General features: G+C 37.0%; 1 protein-coding gene across 1 annotated transcript in view; it reads left to right on the top strand.

Annotated features, from left to right (window-relative positions):
- kif19 (kinesin family member 19) overlaps window positions 1-21057 on the top strand; it is a 36647-nt gene that overhangs the window by 7481 nt on the left and 8109 nt on the right. Inside the window, exons 4-8 of the mRNA XM_008437262.2 lie at window positions 14487-14597; window positions 14719-14806; window positions 15583-15719; window positions 20115-20240; window positions 20322-20516. Of these exons, the coding sequence (XP_008435484.1) occupies window positions 14487-14597; window positions 14719-14806; window positions 15583-15719; window positions 20115-20240; window positions 20322-20516 (657 nt within the window). The remainder of the gene's footprint in view (window positions 1-14486; window positions 14598-14718; window positions 14807-15582; window positions 15720-20114; window positions 20241-20321; window positions 20517-21057) is intronic.

The following is a 21057-nucleotide window of genomic DNA, read 5'->3' as shown; positions in this document are numbered from 1 at the left end:
TCTCTCTGCGTCTTCCCCCACCGGACAGCCTCAAGGACTCACGCTGCTTTGTTTTTATCTGTCCTTATAGATAAAAACAAGTTCATTGTGTCTGACACAATGAACTTGAGGTAGCAATACACTGATCAAGGTGTCTGGTCATGAGACTTTAAAAAGACTGAAGACAGACTGTATTTTCTTGAAATTATAAGTAAAAAACTAAATCCTTCATATTTCTTTCAAAACAATATCTGGACATCAGTTCACCGTAGTGACACACTGAGAACAAGTGTGAATTGACCTTCTTATTGGTTTATGCTTAAGAACATTGTTAGCTTTGACTTTGAAGTCTCAGACAGTGTTTTCTTTTCTACCTTATTATAGAACACCACGAGAAGTGAGAGGTTGTAGTTAAGAGGCTAAAAGCTTAGGCTCTTAGAGATAAGGCTAGTCCCTCAACTCTGTGAATGAGATACCTGGAACTGTTGATGGTCCACCAACAATTTATCTCAAATTACAAACACTAGTTTCAGGAGTTGCATTTTTTTGTTTGACTAACTTTGAAGTTATGCACATTTTTATGGAATCCCAGTGGAATACATTATTGAAAAAGTTAAAGGGTTATGAATACTTTAGCTTGACACTAGTTACCCTTCTGCCAAGTCCAGTTATTTAGTTTCTCTGATCAGCTGTATGATGACACTATGACTAAACAAGTATTTTTATACAAAACACTATTTATTTTTGCCTACACATTCTCTAACAACCAGCAAATTGCTAGAAAGTTATAATTATTGCCATAATATAACCACAGATGAATGGGCTGGGATCAATACATGGCTAGTGTGCCTGTGTTAAATGTGCAACCTGGACTGCCAGGATGAAATGTGAGTTATTAGCAGGTATTGATGGTAGCATGTCAGGTGCATCATTTAAAAGCAGCACTGCTCTTGTCTGGTGTTGGATTTAAGTGCTTTATCACAACAAGAACAGAGATTTTAAGTAAGATCTTCCTTCATGTGGTCAATTGAAATAGACAGGGGTATACACATAAAGGCAGAGTGTTCAAGACCAATTCTGGGTCACAGCAAGGGTTTAAAAAATATGCAACAATTTGCAGTATTGATTATGACATCCAGGGCACATTTTCTGCCTTTGTGAAGCACAAAACACCTTGTGTTCAATGTTGCAGGAAGTCTGAATGCATTGCTGGCGGTGAAAGGAGATTCAAACCGCCTTCTTCTTAGAACCTGTGTTGCAATTTGTCTCATTTGGAAGCACTATTGTAAATTTGAGTCTTTCCACAATAACAGTATCTAGAGTCTTGTACTGATTATGCAAGTGGAATCTATTATATTCAAAATGTATGTGGAACACACAACCATACATACAATTGCATCAACAAAATAAAGGCAGAAAATAATACGTAGAAGGGCTGACCACAGTAAGCTGTGCAGGACTCTGTGCTTTTGTTTCTATTTATGGTCAAGGCACTTTTTTTTACCTATGAAGTAAAACTTTAAAATTGGTTCACTGTTTTATTACTAGTGACAAACTTTTCCAAATCTGGGATATTTTTAGGACATTATTCTAAATGATTAACACATTAGAAGTTACTTACGATGTGTCTGATTGTGAAACATGTTGAGGCACTTCTGGTGCAAAGACAGACATTTTGCACCATTTCCACCTGTTCAGCACCTCCGTATTTTGCTGTGGAGTCTATGTAGCTGTATATGACCTTATCTGCAAGCATGACATCTTTACCATTTCAATATAATTTGTTAGGATATCAGCAGATGAATTGTGACTTTTTAAGAATGTTTAAATAGGAGTCTTTGAAGACCTTGTTTTAACTTTTTCAGTTTATGTGAAAGAGCTTTTGAGAGTTTTTGCATAAATATACACTTAGTAAACATAATTTATTACCACCATTTTATTTACCCAGTTTATTTAGACCTCTGTTGGTAGAGTTTTGATTACAATACACTTTTAGAAATCTGAGTATAACTAAGAAGGGGGAGCTTTTGTGTGGAGTGTTTTTTTTTTTTTTTTGCTTGTTTTTTGTTTTTTTTACAAGACTGTTTGACTGAATTAGAGAAGGAAAAGAAAAATACAAACAGCCTTGCTCTCATTATAGTCTTAACTTCTTTACTCACAGACTGTGCTATAATAATGACAAGAAAGGGAGAGGTGCATTTTGATTGACAAATTTAGTTAAACTTTCTTCAAAAACTGGGTTAATTTGTTGACCCGGCTTACCCGTCTGTCCTAGAAAGCAGATAATCTTGGCGTCCTGTACTCAACCTCCTTGTTTTGGCATTCCTTTCCTGACTCCTCAGATCTCTGCACATCCCTCTTAAGTCTCTTTTGGAAAAACAGCCACTGTGGGCATGTCTGTCCCTGTTTGTGTGTCTTGCATATGTGGTCCATCTCAGTGGCCTTCCTGCTTTAAAAGGCTTGGTCTAGGTCAGACCATAATAAGCGTAGCAGCTTATTACGGTGGCCTCTGAAGGACAATAGATGCTTGAGTAGCCATATTGTCACTCCTGATATACAACTTAAACCTTTTTGAGTCACAGCAGCAGTTTTGATGTATGAAGCTGGATTTTTATTGCAGCCACAAGATAATGTAACAAAACAAGTGAGCAGATAAAGCCATCAAGCTGAAGCGGCTTTGAGTCATTTCCACCATACTTTGCCCTTAGCCATCTTTTGAGGCGTTCCAGTCCACAGGGGGGAGGAGAGGAGGAAACAACCCAGAAAGTTTTATATATTCCTGTCATTAGCTAAACAAAGCATGTTGTCTCTTTTATTTGCAATAGAGAAATCTGAGTGGGTGTCCTTTCTGAGAAGAATCATGAGCAATATTTCTGGGTATTTAATACCTCTAAGCAGGAAGCTTAGATTATCCATAGGTGTGTCACCTTTAATAAATGGAAAGCTAATATTGGTCAGCAATCTCTCAGACCATTATGGATACATTATGAATCAAATTCCACTAGGAGCTTGAAAGGACCAACCTGACATTCTGTTATAAAACAAAACCTAGAGTGTGATGATTGGAAAAGAGCAACAATTGTAGAAATGTCTCCTATAGATCGCAATAGAGATGCTTTAATGCTGCTGGTAAATCTTTCAGCGGAGCATAATAAGTTAAAATTTTACTTCTCCTCTACATTATACAGATTTAGAGTGAAAATTATTTAAATTGAATCAAGACTGTTTTTTTGTGTTTTTTTCTGACCGGCATCTCTCAAAATATAATGGCAATGTAAAAGAAGTCTACTTTCTGTTTACATTTTATTTTAAAAAATGTCATTTAGAACTTATTTTACCCTTCTCAATAATCTGTGAAAAATATGTTTGCAATTACAGCCAACAAACACTGCTAACTGTCTTTTCCCACTGGTATTTTGTGTGATGAGATAACAGCATTTAAATAAATCACAATCCTTAATTTAAAGTATGTTAGAAATTGGCCTAAATACAACGCTTTAATACAACATCAGACTTAACCAATTTTTAAGTTGTGTAAAACCTGACAGCATTCAGCCCAAGTGAGTGAGGAAACAGAAGGAACTCCCTTTCAGGGTATTAATGTCATCCTCTTAGTGTTATGTCACACATTATGAAAGCATGGCATGGTTTTCTATTTAAGTTGGATAAAACTTATAACACAAAAAGATTAAACTGGGTAATGTCAAATGTAGAAAAATGTATTTATGTTCCTTTACTCCATTTTTTTCTTTCTTTCTCTATGAGAAGAAGAGCACATTGTTCCCTGACTCTGCTGCCACCTAATACCTCTTTGGCAGTAGCCGCAGGGCAATAGATGTCCCATCCCTATGGTGTAAAACCTGGATTTCTTTGTTACTGATAAAACACCAAAAGAGAAAATAAGTCAATAAATGCTCACTTGATACTTTTCTGAAAATAAAAAAAACTAAATTTTAAGTGAAAACTGAAATTAAATTTGATCAATATTTTAAATAACATATGAAAATGTGATGTTTATGAACAGCGTTGACAGAAATTTGGTAAGGAAATAAACACAACTCTTTGCTGCACAATGTTTCTATTAAAAAAAAAACAAAAGAGCACGTACATGTTGTTTTATGAATCTAAAGGGATTTAACTCCCAAAGGGGTTTGTTTAATGTCTCAGTCATAATAACATGTTTTTTTTCTTCCTATCATTGTATGAAGGTTTCATTACCACAAATATCAGCTCATCTTGACATGGAAGAAGAATTAATACAAAATATCTATACACTTAAAGTATTTTTTGTGGGATATTAATTAGTGTTCTGATTTTCTTTTTTCCATTTAATCTTTAGGAGCCTGAAGAGTTACTTTTATCCTTTTATCCTCCTCACCCCCCTAGTTCAAGTGAATTCAGTTCCTTTAACCAATATTCCCATCATTCTGGCACTTCATCATGTCAGAAGAACAGCACTGTAACTTTTTGTAAAAGGGACTGAACAATGCCTGCTTTTTATCCCATCAGCCATTGGCTCAGAGGCAGGGTACATCCTGGACAGTTTGCCAGTCTGAAACAGAAAAAGATAGAAAGACACAGAATGAGCAACCATGTGTGCAGACAAAGCCAAGAGAAATTTTATAGACTAGTTAACCTAAAATTCATGGTTGTACACTCAGTATCCACAGAGACACCTTGTAAATTCCATGCAGAACCATGGGATTTGAACCCTGGATCTTCTTACTGCAAGACAACAGTGCTACTAATTGTTCCACCGTGCAGCCAAACTTCTTTCAATAGTACAGATCATTTGCCTGTATGCCTATAAAACTTGTGAAACTAATGATATCCCATTCTTGACACATTTGTTTTGTCATGAAGTTTTTTAGAAAAAGTTACAACTGTTTTTATCTAAATTGCATTGAATGAAGAGTCCCTGGCCTGCCTTCTGCATGAATACGTGCAGCATTTAATCAGTCAGGCTCTGCACAAATCGTTTGTTTTTGCCAAGGTGAATGGCCCAAAATTTATACAAAAGACCCATTACAGTTTATTTAACACTTGATGACAAGTATTACTGCAAAGTGTTGCATGTAAGTGAAACAAATCAAGAAAAATAAAAAATCTGTCAGTGGGCAAGCACTTTTTCTTGCCACAGTACAAATATAACCTCTAAATTAAATTGCAACTTGAAGCAAGTATGTTGAATTCTGTATTTAGTCTTATAAAATAATGTGCTTGGGGGTTTTAATACCCATGAACCCAGAGCTTCAGAGCTGTGGAGGGAAAGCTCTTTGAATCTGCTTCTCAATTATCGTTCACTGTTTAGTAGTGCTAACATGAGAAGCTGTGCTTCAATAGGAATGCTGTTTTTCAGCAAGTTTCCAGAGAAACCTGAAAAACATTCAGTTTGTGATGAAAATGCATAAATATCTTTTTTATGTCCGGTCCTGGTGATTGGCTGCCTCGTCTGTTTTACACCTCTGACATTTACACCATATAGAACAGAGATTAGTAAATTTACTGGTTATTTATCTTGGACAAAAGCTGTTACCGTAGAAGGAAACTGCAGACTCTGAGAATGCATTGGCCAATAAAATAAATATATTACCTTTTATAGAAGTGACTCTCAACCTTTTTAATTCATAAAATAACTTCTAGTCCCAGAATGGAGTTGTAATTTTTGGTTTTATGTACCCAACTGATGTGTAGAAAGCCCAATTTGGTGTGTGGCGCTTCTAGACATTGTAACTTTTGTTAACATCCTAAATTTTCATTTTAACCTTACTGTCAGTGTGATTTGATTTGCATTTTTTCCCAATAAAAATCAACCTGGACATTTCATCAAACTGTGGTTCATTTTACAAAGAACAGCATTCGCAAAATTCTCTACTTGTTAATGATTTCATTTTTATTTCTCTGACATTTAAATTATGCCTCTGGATTTTGAAGAGAACACTGTATGTTCTAACCTAAATCCTCTGAAAAGTCCGTTGTGTTGCACAGCAGTAAAAGTCTTAAAACTGGTAATGGTTTCTTTTACGTTTTACACTGACATCCTCCTTTCTGTTATGCCTGATGGGATAAAATGGACTAAAAGGCCTGAAATAACATGCTGTTCAGCACCGATTTGTTATTACAGTTATTACATGTGAGCAGGAGCGTGATGTTAACTTGACACTCCACTAAATGGATAGTTGAGCAGCTTGTCACCTTCATCTGAAAAGGGTATTATTACCTGATTCAACATGTGTTATTCTTCCTTTTAGTCTATTATAGCAAACAGAAGACAGTCAGACTGGACAAATAAAAAAAGTGCTGGTCATCAGAATTATTGTATTAGTGGAAGAGCAGAGTTTGTATGTTTATGTTCTCTAAAATGATACATATACATCTGTTTGTATTAAATAACATCAGAATCAACTGTTTTGAAAAACCCTGCTTTCATTTAAAACAGTACTCTAGATAGCAGGGAATAATATCTTAAACTTTTTTCCATTGGAATTAACTATGCAATAGTCAATTCCAGTACCTATGTTTTATGGTGTTTAAAGATAATAGCACATGTCACTTATGCTTCTTGAGCAGATACTGCCTGGCATGGCTCATTCCTCAAGTTGGGTGTGCCCTAAAAATAGTCCATGCAGCTCTTCCTCAATACCAACACATACGAAATCATTCGTACACCATCAAAGGTTGACCTAAACTTGGTCAAAAATATAAAATCCCCCCCTAAATAAACTTTTCTTACTGCAAGATTTGCTGCTGCAAAGGCTGTTCTTGAATAACAACACATTTGGGGTGAAACTGTACCCAATTTAGGATGGAGAAGAGTGCCTCTCTTTGTCTTTTGTGGGTAGTCGATGCCCCTGGCCTTGAAGTCACCTCTCACCTTACGACCAACCTACACTCCAGCGTCCAGTTACTGAGCTTTTCTTCCAGTCTCTGAATGCTTGTGTATAATGACACAAAATGAGTTGGTAACAACAAAGCTAGGGATTAACCAAACATACTTTACCTACAAGAAAGTCATTTCTGAAAACTCCTGTGTATAATTTGTACTCACAAAAAGAAATAAGAAAACAAGAAGAAACTGTGGCATTACAATTAATGCTTGATATATGTTATGTCCTATTGTTTTAATCAATCGTTCTTGTTTCACATAGTAATGCACATGCATACTGATCAAAGAAGGTAGGAAGAAAAGGAACAGAACGCGTTCCTCTAGTTCTTAGTCTTTAGACAAAGAATTAGTTATTTTCTAATTCTCCTGTTGCATTACACAAAAGTTTAAAACTCCCTCTACATTTGTTATCAAGTGTCAGAGTTGGAATTACAACAACCCTGGTCTGACAGCACCAGTTTGGCATTCAGTCGCAACGGCCAGACATCCTACGTCACTTCAGCTAAAGAACAAGACTTTACAATCAGGCACACTGTATCAGGTATGCTTTGGTCCAACAGACACCTCCAATCTTGGCAAGTCTCTGAAACAAGATATTCAGTGGCATTGTCAGGGCACAGAGGGCAGGGCTTGAGCATTTCTATCAGATAACCAAGTGCAATTGTGCCCAGTGTGAGTTTCCAAAGCTTTGGTTGCATTTCTGAAAGGGTAGCTTAAAAGGTTGCCTTGCCAGGTTACTGCTAGGACCTGATTGTTTGGTTTTTTTGTGATCTTGACTGTTTGTTCTTTGGCATATTCTTGACACAACAGTAAAAGCATGGTTGCAAATCTTCTGTGAATGAAATGCAAGCCAGTGACAGACGCATTAACCGGGGTCCCTGGTAAGAATGAATAAAAAAGTAATCCCAAAGTAACAAACCATAATTTTTGACAGAATGACAGGCGATAGTTATTTTTTGTGCAACCCTTATTACCCTTAAATTAAAAGAAAACTTTGTTTCATTGTCCGCTGACACAGGATATCAGCTGTACAGAGTAATAGTCCAGGCTGTCTCAAGACTTACCTAAGTGTCTCTGATCCGAAACCTATTTTTTCCTTCCGGTTCATTTGACACTGAGTGTCTTCAAGTGGTCTGTAATGCAAAAAAAGTTAGGTAGGGGTTGTATTTTACTTTTTGTTATGCATCACTGCATCCAAATTACTGAGACTTTTTTTTAATTCTAAATATTCAGTTGGATTAAAATAATACATGGATTATTTGGTGCTCAGTGAGTTCCAGTTCTAAGCTCTCAGTGATCCACTTCAACCTCAACCTCATGTCCTGCCATTATCTTCTTCATCTGTCCGTCTCCTCATCTTCCTTTATTCATTTTCTTTTATTATGGTATTTGCTTTTGATTAGACAGTTGCTCCATCCATATCCTGCCTGTTTGTTTTTGTTTGTTTTAGGTCCACCGCAAACCTAAGGCATAATGGAAAGAATCAAATAACTGCATGACTCAAAAGCAGATTGTCACCTGCTATTATTTTAAATATTTTATAAGCATATATTCTTATGAGGGGAGCAAAAGTTTTTATTTTTCAGTGCACAGTCTTGCTTCAATGATAACAAAAATCTGAAAAAGTAATAGGAGATGGCAAACCACCATTAATTACTTTAAACTTTTTATAATCAATGATAAAAAATGTTGCCCATTATTTTTTAGAAATGTTCCACTTAATATTGACAGTTTATTATTAATAATTATTATTATTTATGCATATTTAATGTCTGTCAAAATACTATATTTTCTTCTATTAGTATCCATTATAAATGCATTCTGTTCCAATTGGAGAGCTACCATACAGTGTTGTTGTGTCCTTGGTAAGAACAGACCTTTAACTGTAGGGTAGGTACTTGCAAAGAAGACAATAACGTACTTACGTACTTGGATATCGAAAAAGGCCCGTGACCTCTGGTAAAAAAAAAGAACTGAGAGATGGACCTCAGAGTTAAGATGTGACATGTGGACAAAACACAGCTTTTAATCTTTGTGACGCATTCATGCTCAACAGCTTTATTATGGGCAGTCAAAGAAAGAGCCATAAAGACAAGGCACAAATGTAAACAATAAAACCTGACAGCAGTGCATGTACATTGACAGATTGGCTCTATCGCTTTGATACAGACTGGGTTTTGTTTAAAACATCCTCCATTTGTTAAAACTAGTGCTGCCATTTAACGTTAAATGGTCATGCTGTAAAATACCCATGTCTGCCCAGTAGGATGTAGACCATGACCTTAACTCTTTAATTTCCTAAATGCTTTCAATATGTACAAATCTTGCATGTTTCAGAATAGACCAAGTTTGCTGTTTTGCTTTTCTGGTATATACTTTATTCCTTTCAGACTTCTTCTTGCAGTAAGAACATCTATGCTAAAAAGTGCTGTTGTTAGTGTGACTTGGTAGCCCCCCAAGTTATGGTGTGTTGACTGAAGGGATCAGAATTATACTTTCACCAGCCACTCTTGTGGGTTAATGGAATGTTTTGCACCAGGGGTTATTGACACAAGTCACTTTTTGTTTCAAACACACTATTGTGGTCTTGGTTTCACGCTAGCCTGGTAAAAACCTGCCCCTGAAGCATACTGTTCAGTATGGAGCAGTATGCTTTGCTCCATACTGAACATCTTTGTTCACTTCCATTGCTGCCATTGCTAAATTTACAAGCAGACTACAATTCTAAAGCAGATCAGAAAATCGACTTCATCATTTACAACTTCTCCTTCTGTTTGCTGATTGGCCCAGTAAAAAAATCTACTGGAGACAATCAATCAAGGGGAGAAAGCCCAGACTGTACTGAAAACAGGAAATCTTTTCGAATGGAATTGGACAAAAGTTCTGTAATGCAACTATTTCGGCACAGAAAAATAATATACTATGCAATGCCATATTACTATTCAGTTCTTCTTCTGCTGATATCATTTAGTAAAAAAAAAATTAGAAAAAGATCAGATATTTTAGCTTCAGCTTGGCCAAATCGAGCTTTCAGTCACCAGCCAGTTTCATGGTTAATCTCAAAGAAGTACAAATGCACATCTAAAATACAGGCGTACAATGTAGTCTCTTGTTTTGTTCATTGCAGCACCAGTGACAGCAGCTAACCACCAAGTTATTAGTGACTCAAGCCTTTGTTGAGATGTAATGAACCTCTACCTTTACAATTATCCATATATCTTCTGACTTTTGTTGCTTTCTGTTTGGCACATAACACTGGAGGGAGTCAGAGAAAAGCACCCAGGGCTGGGTGACTTGTGAAACCTCACCACATCCAGGCTTTGAATTATGGATCTACGGTGGGTGAGAGCGGCGCTATAATCAGCAGGATGGCCAACCAAGTGATCCCTGCTGCTTTAATGAGCGGGCCAGCAGGTACTGTTGAGCAGCCATGAAAGGCGTGGCTGCGGTGCATCGTCGCACCCCGATGCGTTTTTATGGTGTTTTGAAAACTCCATCACACTAATTGGTTTCATGTCAGTGCATAAGCAAGCTGTTGTTTGACTTTGGCGTCTCGCAAGTATATGAATATTTTAGGAGTGGCTTTTTTTTCAAAGCCACCATGTGCAAATACATGCAATGACCACTTTGTTTTGTTTGCTTCAGGGGTAGAGTTCAGTGGGGTCATGACTTGCATCTAAATGAAAGGCATGATGTGCACTGGGGCTTTGAGTCAAGAAGTCCCTTCTCTTTTTACGTTGTTGCACTTCTTAATGCTTTAGGGTCTCTGATCTGGACTATAGATTTGCCTGTTTTGTCTTTTCATGTTAAAAAAAATATCGGTTTTCTATGGGGCTTTTTCTTTGGGAGGGGGGGGGAGCGGCAGTGGGGACATAGCACATCAAAAATAAACATTGCGCAAGGTTCTTAGTCTGAGGCAGTAATTCTTAAATCCAACAAAAAATGGACTTGAAGGATTTAATTGATGCATAGATGCAATCATTATACAATTCACTAAAAATATGCATTGCAGTTTATGTTGTTTCACATGTTATAGGGTGGGAAAAAATATTCGATTTTTCAGTACTTGACCTGTTTAATTGAAAGAAAATCAACAAAGAGAAGATTGTCAGCAATCAACAAAAACTGAAAGCTGGTTTGCAGCAAAAACAAAAAATTCTCGTTAACGTCTATCTCATAAAGCTTTGATCTTGCTGATCTTTGAGAGAATATGATCTGAAACCTGAACCAGCTAACAAGTGACTGCTCCTGAAAGAGTAGCAACAGCAGTGGACTTCATTCATGTTTTCTGCCTGGATGAGTTTAATTATCAAATTAGTGCTTGTTCCAATTAATGGATGTCTACTTGATTTATAAAGTAAAACAGGAAGTAATAACTTTTGAGTTATGTTTAGTTCTGTTGAAGTCGTTATTTAGTTCCAAAAAAGAGTTTCTTCTACAAAACTACTCCCAAGTTTCATACTGGTTGTAGCATTTGCTCATCACTAGTTTACATCTCACAGGCACTGACTATAGCAAAGGAAATAAATAAAAAATGGATACCAGCACTCTGTCACAGTATTGTTTTTGCCAGGTCATATTTTCACCAAACTGCTTGAAGTAACTTAATTTTTGGCCAAAGGCCATAAAATGTGTGATGTTCTCCTGTCATCCACTGAGTCATGGATTATGCCACTGCGCCTGTTCAGATTTGCTTGTTAAAGAAGACATGCTTCATTTTTACTCCGTGTCCAATAGCACGTGTTTTCATTTAGCTGCATGAGCAAATGACATGTAGGAATTTTATCATCACAGCTTACCTTGTCCTTTACATGACTTAACTCTATGTTAATTCCAAACACCAGGTCCTGACCTGTACTTCACCCTTGACTTTATTTCTCAGAAGCTTCTTAATACTGAACACAGAGTACTTTAAAGGTCATGTGCATGTGTTGAAAACTTCCGCGAGGTCAGTTCATTCCTGGCCTTAAATCCCCAGGGCACATTCCCAGACGTCCAAGCAATGTGATCAGAGCCAGCCCCTTAGAGTTTTATCAAGGGACTTAAGAAAATTAGAGATCTTATATCTTCCTATACACCAGCTGTTACATGTGCATGTTCATGGAGGGAGCTGTGGAGGCAGTGTAACTCAAGAAACACAGGTGACAGATGGGAATAGAGGTGTTATCAACACCCTGAGTAGCACGTGATTTTTTTCCCCAGAGCATCCACATAGACAAAAGTGTGTGGACATTTGATACCTGCATCACTTGCAGTTATGTAAGAATGCTGTTGCATACTCATCAGCTTCCTTAAGGAAACTCAGGGATACTGATACTTTACACAAAATATGCTGAAATTGAGAAGTAGGGCTGCACAATTTCAGCAAATATTGAATTTGATTCTTTTGAAGGAAATGGAAATAATCATACTGATTATGACTAACACTCATTTTCTTTACCCTTTTTCAATGTTCTAACCCCTCTCCATAAGCTCTTTTCAGCCACTAAAAAATACTCCTAATTTATGGGCGCCAAGGAAAAAGGAAGCTTTCATTTTTCTATGAGATCTGCACACATTTGTGGTTCATTGTGATTGTGAGACCATAAAATCAAGACTTTTAGCAGAGAACAGGAGGGGTTAGTTGAGTACTGAACCGTTGCATAGGTTAGTTAATTTCAATGTTTAATGTCTAATTTTTATCCAGTTTCCGCAGTACTATCAAAGGCATGCTGTTGTTTGTGAAGCATATTGGTTTTGCTGAAACCAAAAAGCTTCTGACCTTGTATTTTAAAACAAATGTCTCTTTGGTCTCATAACTTTTGTTGTGACATTAAATTAGAACTCATTCATCTCTGCAGCTCCAAGCATAAGGAATAGGAAGAAAACCATAATGAGACCACTTAGTGCTGCACGCTTCTCTCCTTTGCTTCTTCTGTGTTGAAATCGTTGTTGCTTTGTCTTTTCAGTCCCTCCTCATTTTCTCTTTCTCAAGTGCTACATCCTCCTCTCCCGTTCACCTTTTTACTGATTACAGCCTGTGCGAGTTTTCCTTGGCCCTCCGCCTTTATGCGTTGTTGTCAGTTTATCAGAAGTGAAATGTCTGCTCTTGAATTTCAATTGAGAGGCTTCAAAGTGAGCTGCTCGATGGTTAGGGCGTCATATCAAACAGGCCGTGTGCTTCGGTGTTAGAAGGGCTCCGAGGACTCTCAGGGTCTGCTGCTGAACAAAGCTGACCAGCTAATCACACCAGGTGAAGTCCCAGCTGCCCCATCATTCTGCAGCATCTAAAGTGAGGACAGAAGGCTTCCTTCTTTTTATTGGCCCTGTTGTCTATCATACGCCACATGAAGGGCAGTTTCTTCCATTAACTGTAATAATTCCATCTCACTTGCACCTACTCTGACAGATATTGATCACCACTTTTAATTTATTTATTTGTTGGATATGTAGTGTACTTCTCTGGTGCGCAGCTTTTAGAGGTGAGAAAACAAAAGGTTCCGTATTAGACAAAGGCTCTGTCAAGCAGCACAATCAGAACAACTTGACATTTCAGTTTCTTCATAATCGCATACATGCCGTGTCCCAGTGCTGTCAAGGCTGTGTCTGACACAAGGATGCTTTTTTTTTTTTTTACTTTTGTTTGACATTCAGTTTTCTTTTGTTTTTGAAAGGCCATATGTCATAATGTGTATAACTTTGTTATTTGATCAGAAAAAAAGGGAATGCCTATTTGCAATTTATTTGTTTAATAAGATTTCTCTGTTCTTTCTGTAAAATTTGGTCATATGTGACATTTACTGTGATTTAAAAATCTTTTTAATCAAGGGAAACTGCAGAAATAACAATCTGTCCTGTTTCTTAAGCCCTCTCATTCTATTTGTTCTTTCATTTTTATTCAACATCCTTTCAGCGTGATCAGAAAGAGAACTTTTGATTAGTGAAAGAGTAATTTGTGATGTCTATACTCAGGGGGTTTACTTAGAGACTGTCGAGTACATCTATTAAACTGAAAAAAACAATACCAACAGTGACTGAATTTACTGAAAATTGAATGCACTTGTTTGTACTTTTGGAGGAACTAATCACATTTGCAATCTTCCAAGCAAATGAGTTACGAACCATTAAGGCAGCTGTTGCTGATGACTGTGTTAAGTACCGCGTCTCATTGCAGTCTCATTGATGTTTACATATTTACACCACATACAAAGCGATTCACTAGAACATTTGGAGAAAAAATCTGTCATTGAAAATAACTAGCCCTTTCACTCGCCACTACAGACGTGCTTTTGAAGTTCAATGTTTACACTGAGATCTATTCAGCATTCCTATTCAATCTGGAAAGTGTAGAATGTGGTCAAACTGAATATAGAAAAAGGTAATATGGTATGACAATGGTTGTTGTTGCAGACATAAGTATTCATCCTATCATCTAAATGTTTTAGTCATTCATCCATGATAATTCATGTGACATAATTTTCAATGATCAGTTTAGTAAATTAAGATCAAACTTGCTCATTAGCTCAGCATTACAGTGTAACTGACAAAGACACACGCCATCAAGGATAATTAGGCACCCAGATGTCAAAGTGGGCTTTGACACCACACTCACTGAGTCTTTTTCATTCCTCATTATTGTTAGATGGTGGTTCTGATGGACCCTATGGAAGATCCAGATGACATCCTGCGTGCCAATCGCTCCAGGGAGAAGACTTACATGTTTGACGTGGCGTTCGACTTCTCGGCTAGTCAGGTTAGTTAGAGAAGAGAGCTCACCTGAATCATAAGCTGAGTAAAGCTAAAATAAATGAGCAACATTTTAATGTGTTTTTGTTCCTATCATTGTTTCTTCTTGCTTTCCTCCTCATTTGCAGGAAGAGGTTTACCGCGCTACAACCAAAGGGCTCATTGAAGGGCTCATATCAGGCTACAATGCCACGGTGTTTGCCTATGGACCCACAGGTTTGTGTTCAACTCTGTCTGTGTGTTCAACAAGACCTAGCCAGACATCCAGGCCGTCATTCTCGAAGCGCATGTATTATTATGCTGACCCTCAGTATGCGATCAGCCTGAATTAGTCAGCACCCTCGCTGGAAGATGAAGTGAAACCTTTTAGAGATCTATTTTTTTGTATTCAGCAAAGGTATAATGAGAAAATGAGTCATGCTTCGCCTGTAGTGGAAGTAAAAGGCTTACAAAGACTTTTTAGGCTGGCAAAGACTAGTTGAGCTAGGGAAGATATTCAAATAGCAACCGTTTAGTGAAAATAGGTCAATAAGCAACAGTGAACTTGTAACTTGACTTAAAGTTAAAAAACTTTAACGTCTTAAAGAGACACGAGAAAATTCAAGGCATCAGATACATCTGAAGCCAACATAGTTACTTGATTGTGCTATAAAATGACACTGTGTGCCTAGAAAAATACATACTGCCCTTTAAGCATTAAGCTTGCAAATCTTCCCATGCTGGAAAAAATTATTAGATATTTTCAAAGCAACATTAATTTCTTTGTCCTCCTTGGAGCACACAATCTGCATATTACCCTTTTAATATACATATTGTGGAGAAAACTAATCAATAATTGCTTGAGCTTAAATCCCTTTTTTGTTCTTCACAAGAACAAAAAAAGACTCATGCTTTGCCTGTGCATGAGTCTTGTTCTTGTTCTTTTCAAGAACAAGAACAAGTTGGGAAGAACTGCACTTAGCACTTAAACAAAATGTTATGCTTTATTCCAGGTTGTGGGAAGACATACACCATGTTAGGCACTGACAAAGAGCCAGGAATCTACGTTCGCACACTGAATGACTTGTTTCGTGCCATCGAGGAGACTAGTGATGACATGCTGTACAGCGTGTCAATGTCCTATCTAGAGGTAAGTCCTTTATCTGCAAGGAAGTTCAGATACATTACTCCCATTTTACAACCATCAACTTACATATATTTGTTTTAGGATTTTTATTTATGTGTAGTAACACAAAGTACTACATATTTGGGAAGTAGGAAGAGAATAACACATAGCTTTCAAAATCACTTAAGCATAAAAATCTGAGAAGTGTCACGTCCATTTGTTCCGAACCCCCGAGAGCTAAGTAGATGTGCCTGGAATTACAGCTGCAATTTTATGGGGGTATGTGCCTTTTAGCTGTTCACATTTACAAACTGAAATTTTTGTCCTTTCTTCTTTGAAAATAAGCTCAAAGTCGTTGGACAGAAAGCATAATGGTCATTTTTCAAGTTGTATCACACATTCTGTTTTGGATTTAGTCCTGGGATTTGACACATTCTAACCCACATTAATATGAATGCTATGAAAAACTGTAAATGTTTTGCTATCATTGCAAGCTTAAATATGATCAAAAACAATGTCCTTGATGTCCAACTTTGAACACTTAAGTGTTTCGCTCTTTGTGTTGCTTTTGCTGAACTGCTGTTTCTGTCATCTTGTGCCTTTGAAGAGATTTTTTCTCCCTTTTTTGACTCGATTTGTCTGTGGGTAATTAGCTGTGGATGAATCTGGGGTCTGATTATGCTCATTTTTCTGTGTGCCTGCTGGACTCAGCTTCACACCTCATTAAAGACAAGCAGGAACAGCTCAACTTGTCCATTTAGTTCCCTAAACAGCACCAGATACAATGAAGCTGGTTCATTTGTGTCATAGAAATATAACTTTACAATGCTGTGAGTGGTCTCTTATTTTCAGACATAAGCACTGAAGAAGATAAAAAGACCCTTTCAAATGCAAGAGTTTATTGCATTTCTTTTGCTTTTTTCTCTCTTCCATCAATGAAGAGCTTTTTTTGGTGTTCTGAATATTTCCCAAAACCTTTCCTAAACGATTTTTATTTGTTAAGCAATGCCAAAAAAAAACATTAGTTATATACTAGTCCCTTAAGTGCAGTTCCAAATACCAGTTTGTAGGATTAGTACAACATGGATTTCCAAGAAATACAAAGAAGTTTCTCAATGAATCTAGATGAAGTTTTGAGAAACACATAAAAACTGATTTGCCCAAATGACACAAATATTCAAAACATTAAGATAAATCCAAAACTCTTCGATAGACTCCCTTTAAATAATGTTTCTTTCTTTTTTTCTTTTTTTTTTTTGGCTAAATTCAGTATTTTTCCAGTGTTGAGAATATCTAAGTGCAGGCCTCAGAACTTGAATGAATATCTGGGCTGCAGACAGAGATATCCTTCCCGTTTAGTTTGGGAACACCTGCATTCTCTGTGAAAAGGATAAAAAGAAAAAATACAAAACCCCTATCTAGATGTGGCAAAAGCACTGTATCGTCTGTCCTTCTGAGAGTTGAATCAGCCTACAATTGTTTTCAAGAAGAAATGTTGAACACAATAATTCAACAACCTGCACTTACCAAACCAAAAACACTGTCCAAACGAGTAAGCAAGCTTACTGTGGAGCAGCACGTTCAGTCCCGCTCTGAGAGGCAGCATAACTTGACAATTAGGTAAGAGTAAAGTGTGTCATCAGTTTATCTCGGGCTATCTTTTAAAGTTTTAATTTTATTTCCAAACTTGACCCTAACATTAAGTCAGGCATTTAGAAAATCCTAATTACTAATAGTTATATTCAATGTAATAGTACCGCTGTGATTTAAAATGCATCCTGGTTTTTCCCATGTATCGGATGAAAGCTTTATTCTTTTGCATTTTAAGGAACTAAACATAATCAAAAACCTGAGTTTGTCCTGTTGTCAAACTTTGACTTTTTGTCATGAAAAGTAATTGCTTTAATAATGCTGATCTTGTCCCAAAAAAACTTTACAGTTATATAATGACATTACCTTAGCCCCAACAGGGATTCATATATTTTAACCCTGCCTTCTTTCAGTAACAGTTACTATAAATGTATTGTTTGGTCTGTACAAAATTCATCTTGATTGCTTATCCAACCCAATACATCCAAGAGCTCCATAACAGATGTTGACTGAACACAAGTGAATGTCATTTTCAAGGCTTGTGAAAGACCCTGGCGACTAGCTAGACAGGCTTTTGACAAGCCTGAGAGATTTCAGTTGTCTGGAGCGTTTTTATTTGTTTCTCCATCATCTACTTGTCCTCGATCACTTCAATCCGTTTGTACAGAGTCTGGAGTTCTGTTTGATTCTGTCTGAGGAAGCAGGTATAGAATACTAACTGGATTTATAACGAAGCCATGTTTACTGTAGAGTATCAACAGAATTTGCTCCATTCTCTGGCTGTCAAGAATAAATTGGAGTAGCAAAAGTAACTTAATGACAAAGTTCTGGATACTAAGAGCAGTCAGCCTTCAACTGAAAATCAAAGTGGCACAAATAAAGCACTTGTCTCGCACAATTTCAGCCTATTGGAGGGGTTTTTGCATTTGGCATCAAAATTGCGGCTTTTGTTTTCACTGCCAGCCGCTGTCATTATGAACACTAAGGGACAAATTTATTGCCGCATAGCTTTTTAGTTTCTCGTTGAGTGGGTGGGAGTGACATTCTTTTCCATCAAAATGTCAGAAACTGCATGTAGAACAAGCTCTCTGACCTGCGTTCGTTTTGCGACTTTGAATCCTCAAATGACTGCATGTGTGAGGCGTGTGTGTTTGCTGTTTCCAGGGAGCAATCTGTTACTGCCGCCGCCTCATAGCGAAGAGGTTAAATGGCATTTTATGGATGAATTGAGCAAAGTGCACGCGTCTGTTGCTTCTCTTGTTTGGCTCTCGCTTTTTGTCACGTGTGCAGTCACTACAGCACATGTACAGGAACACACCAATACATCCTACAGTTCTTCCTCATTTATTTCAGAATGCAATATCTGATATCTGATTTAAACTTCTAAGTTGTCTACTGAGCACACCTTTCAGAGCTGGTAGCATCATGTTATACCCCAAGCTCTTTTACGCTCTATCTGAAGTGAGAGCTGGGGAAGTAAAAAATAACATAGCCGATATTAAGATGTCAGTGTGAATGACAGCATACTGCTATAGTATACTTTTGGCTAAGAGTGAGTTTGGCAGTAAGTTTGTCCTAAAATTTCAGCCTGTCATCCTGTGGTCACTTTTCAGGATCTTGTTTCGGCTTTCAACTGAATGTGTCTTGAAAGGTTTAAATTATTTTATCATTGACCAAAATGTTCTTACACTGGTGTGATAACAGTATCACACCCGGATCCTGGATAAATTTTAACTGTTTATTTTTGTCAGTAACTCCATTCTGATAAAAAGAAAAAAGAAAACCCTGACATGATATGATACATTATATTTAGAAAAAAAAATTTTTAAATCACTAATTCCTCTCAAGTTTGATGTTTGAGACTTTCAGCTAATGACAAACTTTTCCAAAAATTTTGTTTGGCTCATCTTGTTTTAATCTGTCCCATGTCCTTTTCAGTGGTTTTGTAGTTGTTATTGTTATATATAAGTATGTTGTTAGTCGTTCTTGTTTATTGGTTGTCTTTTTTCTTGTCTGGAGCCTTGAATGGAAAAATGGTTCCATCCAGGAGATGTTTTTTTTTTTCCCCCAACAGTGGTAGTTTGTTAACATTTTCTCTCTAACTTAATGAGTCACAAAAAATTTATGCTTTTCTGTTCTAACTTTGGATGTTCTGGTTCACATCTTTAGATGTCTAACGTTACTTGAAAACTTCTCTTCTCTGTTTTCGTTTTCCCAAACTCTCTTTTCAAACTTAATTATAAATATCTAATTTTATGCCATTCAAACTATGCCTTTAATCTCAAGAGAGACACTAAGGAATTGTTTAATGATATTAAAACCTTAAATCAACTTGGATTATATTTTAAACATTTATATTAAAGAAACCATTTTATCCTGTTCTTCTAGTTTGCAGAAATGCTGGTACAGCTTGCTATTGAGTTTGGCCTTATCGAAATATTTGATTATAAAATGTTTTCAATGCGTAAAAAAATTGATTGATCCGGAGTAAATCTCCAGCTGGATAAATATCCAGAATTTGATCCCTTCTTTGAATGTGTTATGGATTCATTCCCCTCAGAGATGATTTTTTTTTTGTTTGATTTTTGAGATTATCTATCAATCTTTTTAAATTACTATTCTATATAGTAGTATTAAACCAGCTACACCACATGCTTAAAAAATAACAGTAGTAGACCATTTTTGTGTGTACCAGTAATTAATTTGAGTTTTGTTATTTAATTGAATTGCAGAACAAAAAATGCTTATTGTATTCTTATTACATGTACGCATTCCAACTGATTCATGCTGTCTGAAGAATGTTTTATATTTCTATCTATATATTTACAGATCTACAATGAGATGATCAGAGACCTGCTGAACCCATCATCAGGTTTCTTGGATCTAAGAGAAGACTCTAAGGGTGTGATTCAAGTTGCAGGCATCACGGAAGTGTCGACCATCAACGCCCAGGAGGTGAGAGGATACCCTGTGCAGTTTTATCGCACGGTTAAAAACCTATGAACACTCCTGACTGCCTCACTCGTGTCTCCTCAGATCATGGAGTTGCTAATGAAGGGCAACAAGCAGCGCACGCAGGAGCCAACGGCCGCTAATCAGACATCGTCTCGCTCCCACGCTGTGCTGCAGGTTGCCGTCAAGCAGCAGAGCCGTTGTCGTGACGTTTTGCAGGAGGTCCGCTTCGCTCGGCTTTTCATGATTGACCTCGCCGGCTCAGAAAGAGCTGCTCAGGTGGATGGATTTGTCGCTTTGTGCTTGTGTTTAGATATCTTTTGATAACATTAAGTTCAAAATTCAAGGTCCTTCTACTCTTTGCATGTGATTGAACATGGCGCTGCGTAGCATACGCTTCTACATCTAAACCGGAGCTTCCCCTCAACGTTGCCTTATTTTGCAATTTCACTTTTCAAGGTGAACATCATTTTATGACGGAGACTACAGTGCCTTGCAAAAGTACTCATAGCCTTCAAAGTTTCTGAAGTTACACCTACAAGTGTCAATGGATTTCACAAATTGAGTGTTGTATTATTCTCCCATTATTCAGATTTCCTCCTTAATCTCCCTAAAAAAAAAAACATGAATTCTACCAATTGTGTGAAAAAGTTATGCACTACTGGTGGTTTTTGCAAAACGCTGCATGAACCACTCAGATTATTAAATGCATATATCAGTAGTGTCAACTTTGATTACACTTATGTGAATCATACTTCAGAGTTTTCCCAGTGACTGTCATTGGTACACGACTTCCATTTCATAATCTTTAATGCGTCCA

The sequence above is a fragment of the Poecilia reticulata genome, linkage group LG19 (genome assembly GCF_000633615.1).
Source record: "Poecilia reticulata strain Guanapo linkage group LG19, Guppy_female_1.0+MT, whole genome shotgun sequence".
NCBI lineage: Eukaryota > Metazoa > Chordata > Actinopteri > Cyprinodontiformes > Poeciliidae > Poecilia > Poecilia reticulata.
The sequence above is the reverse complement of the archived record's forward strand: the minus strand, read 5'-3'. Positions and strand labels throughout refer to the sequence as shown.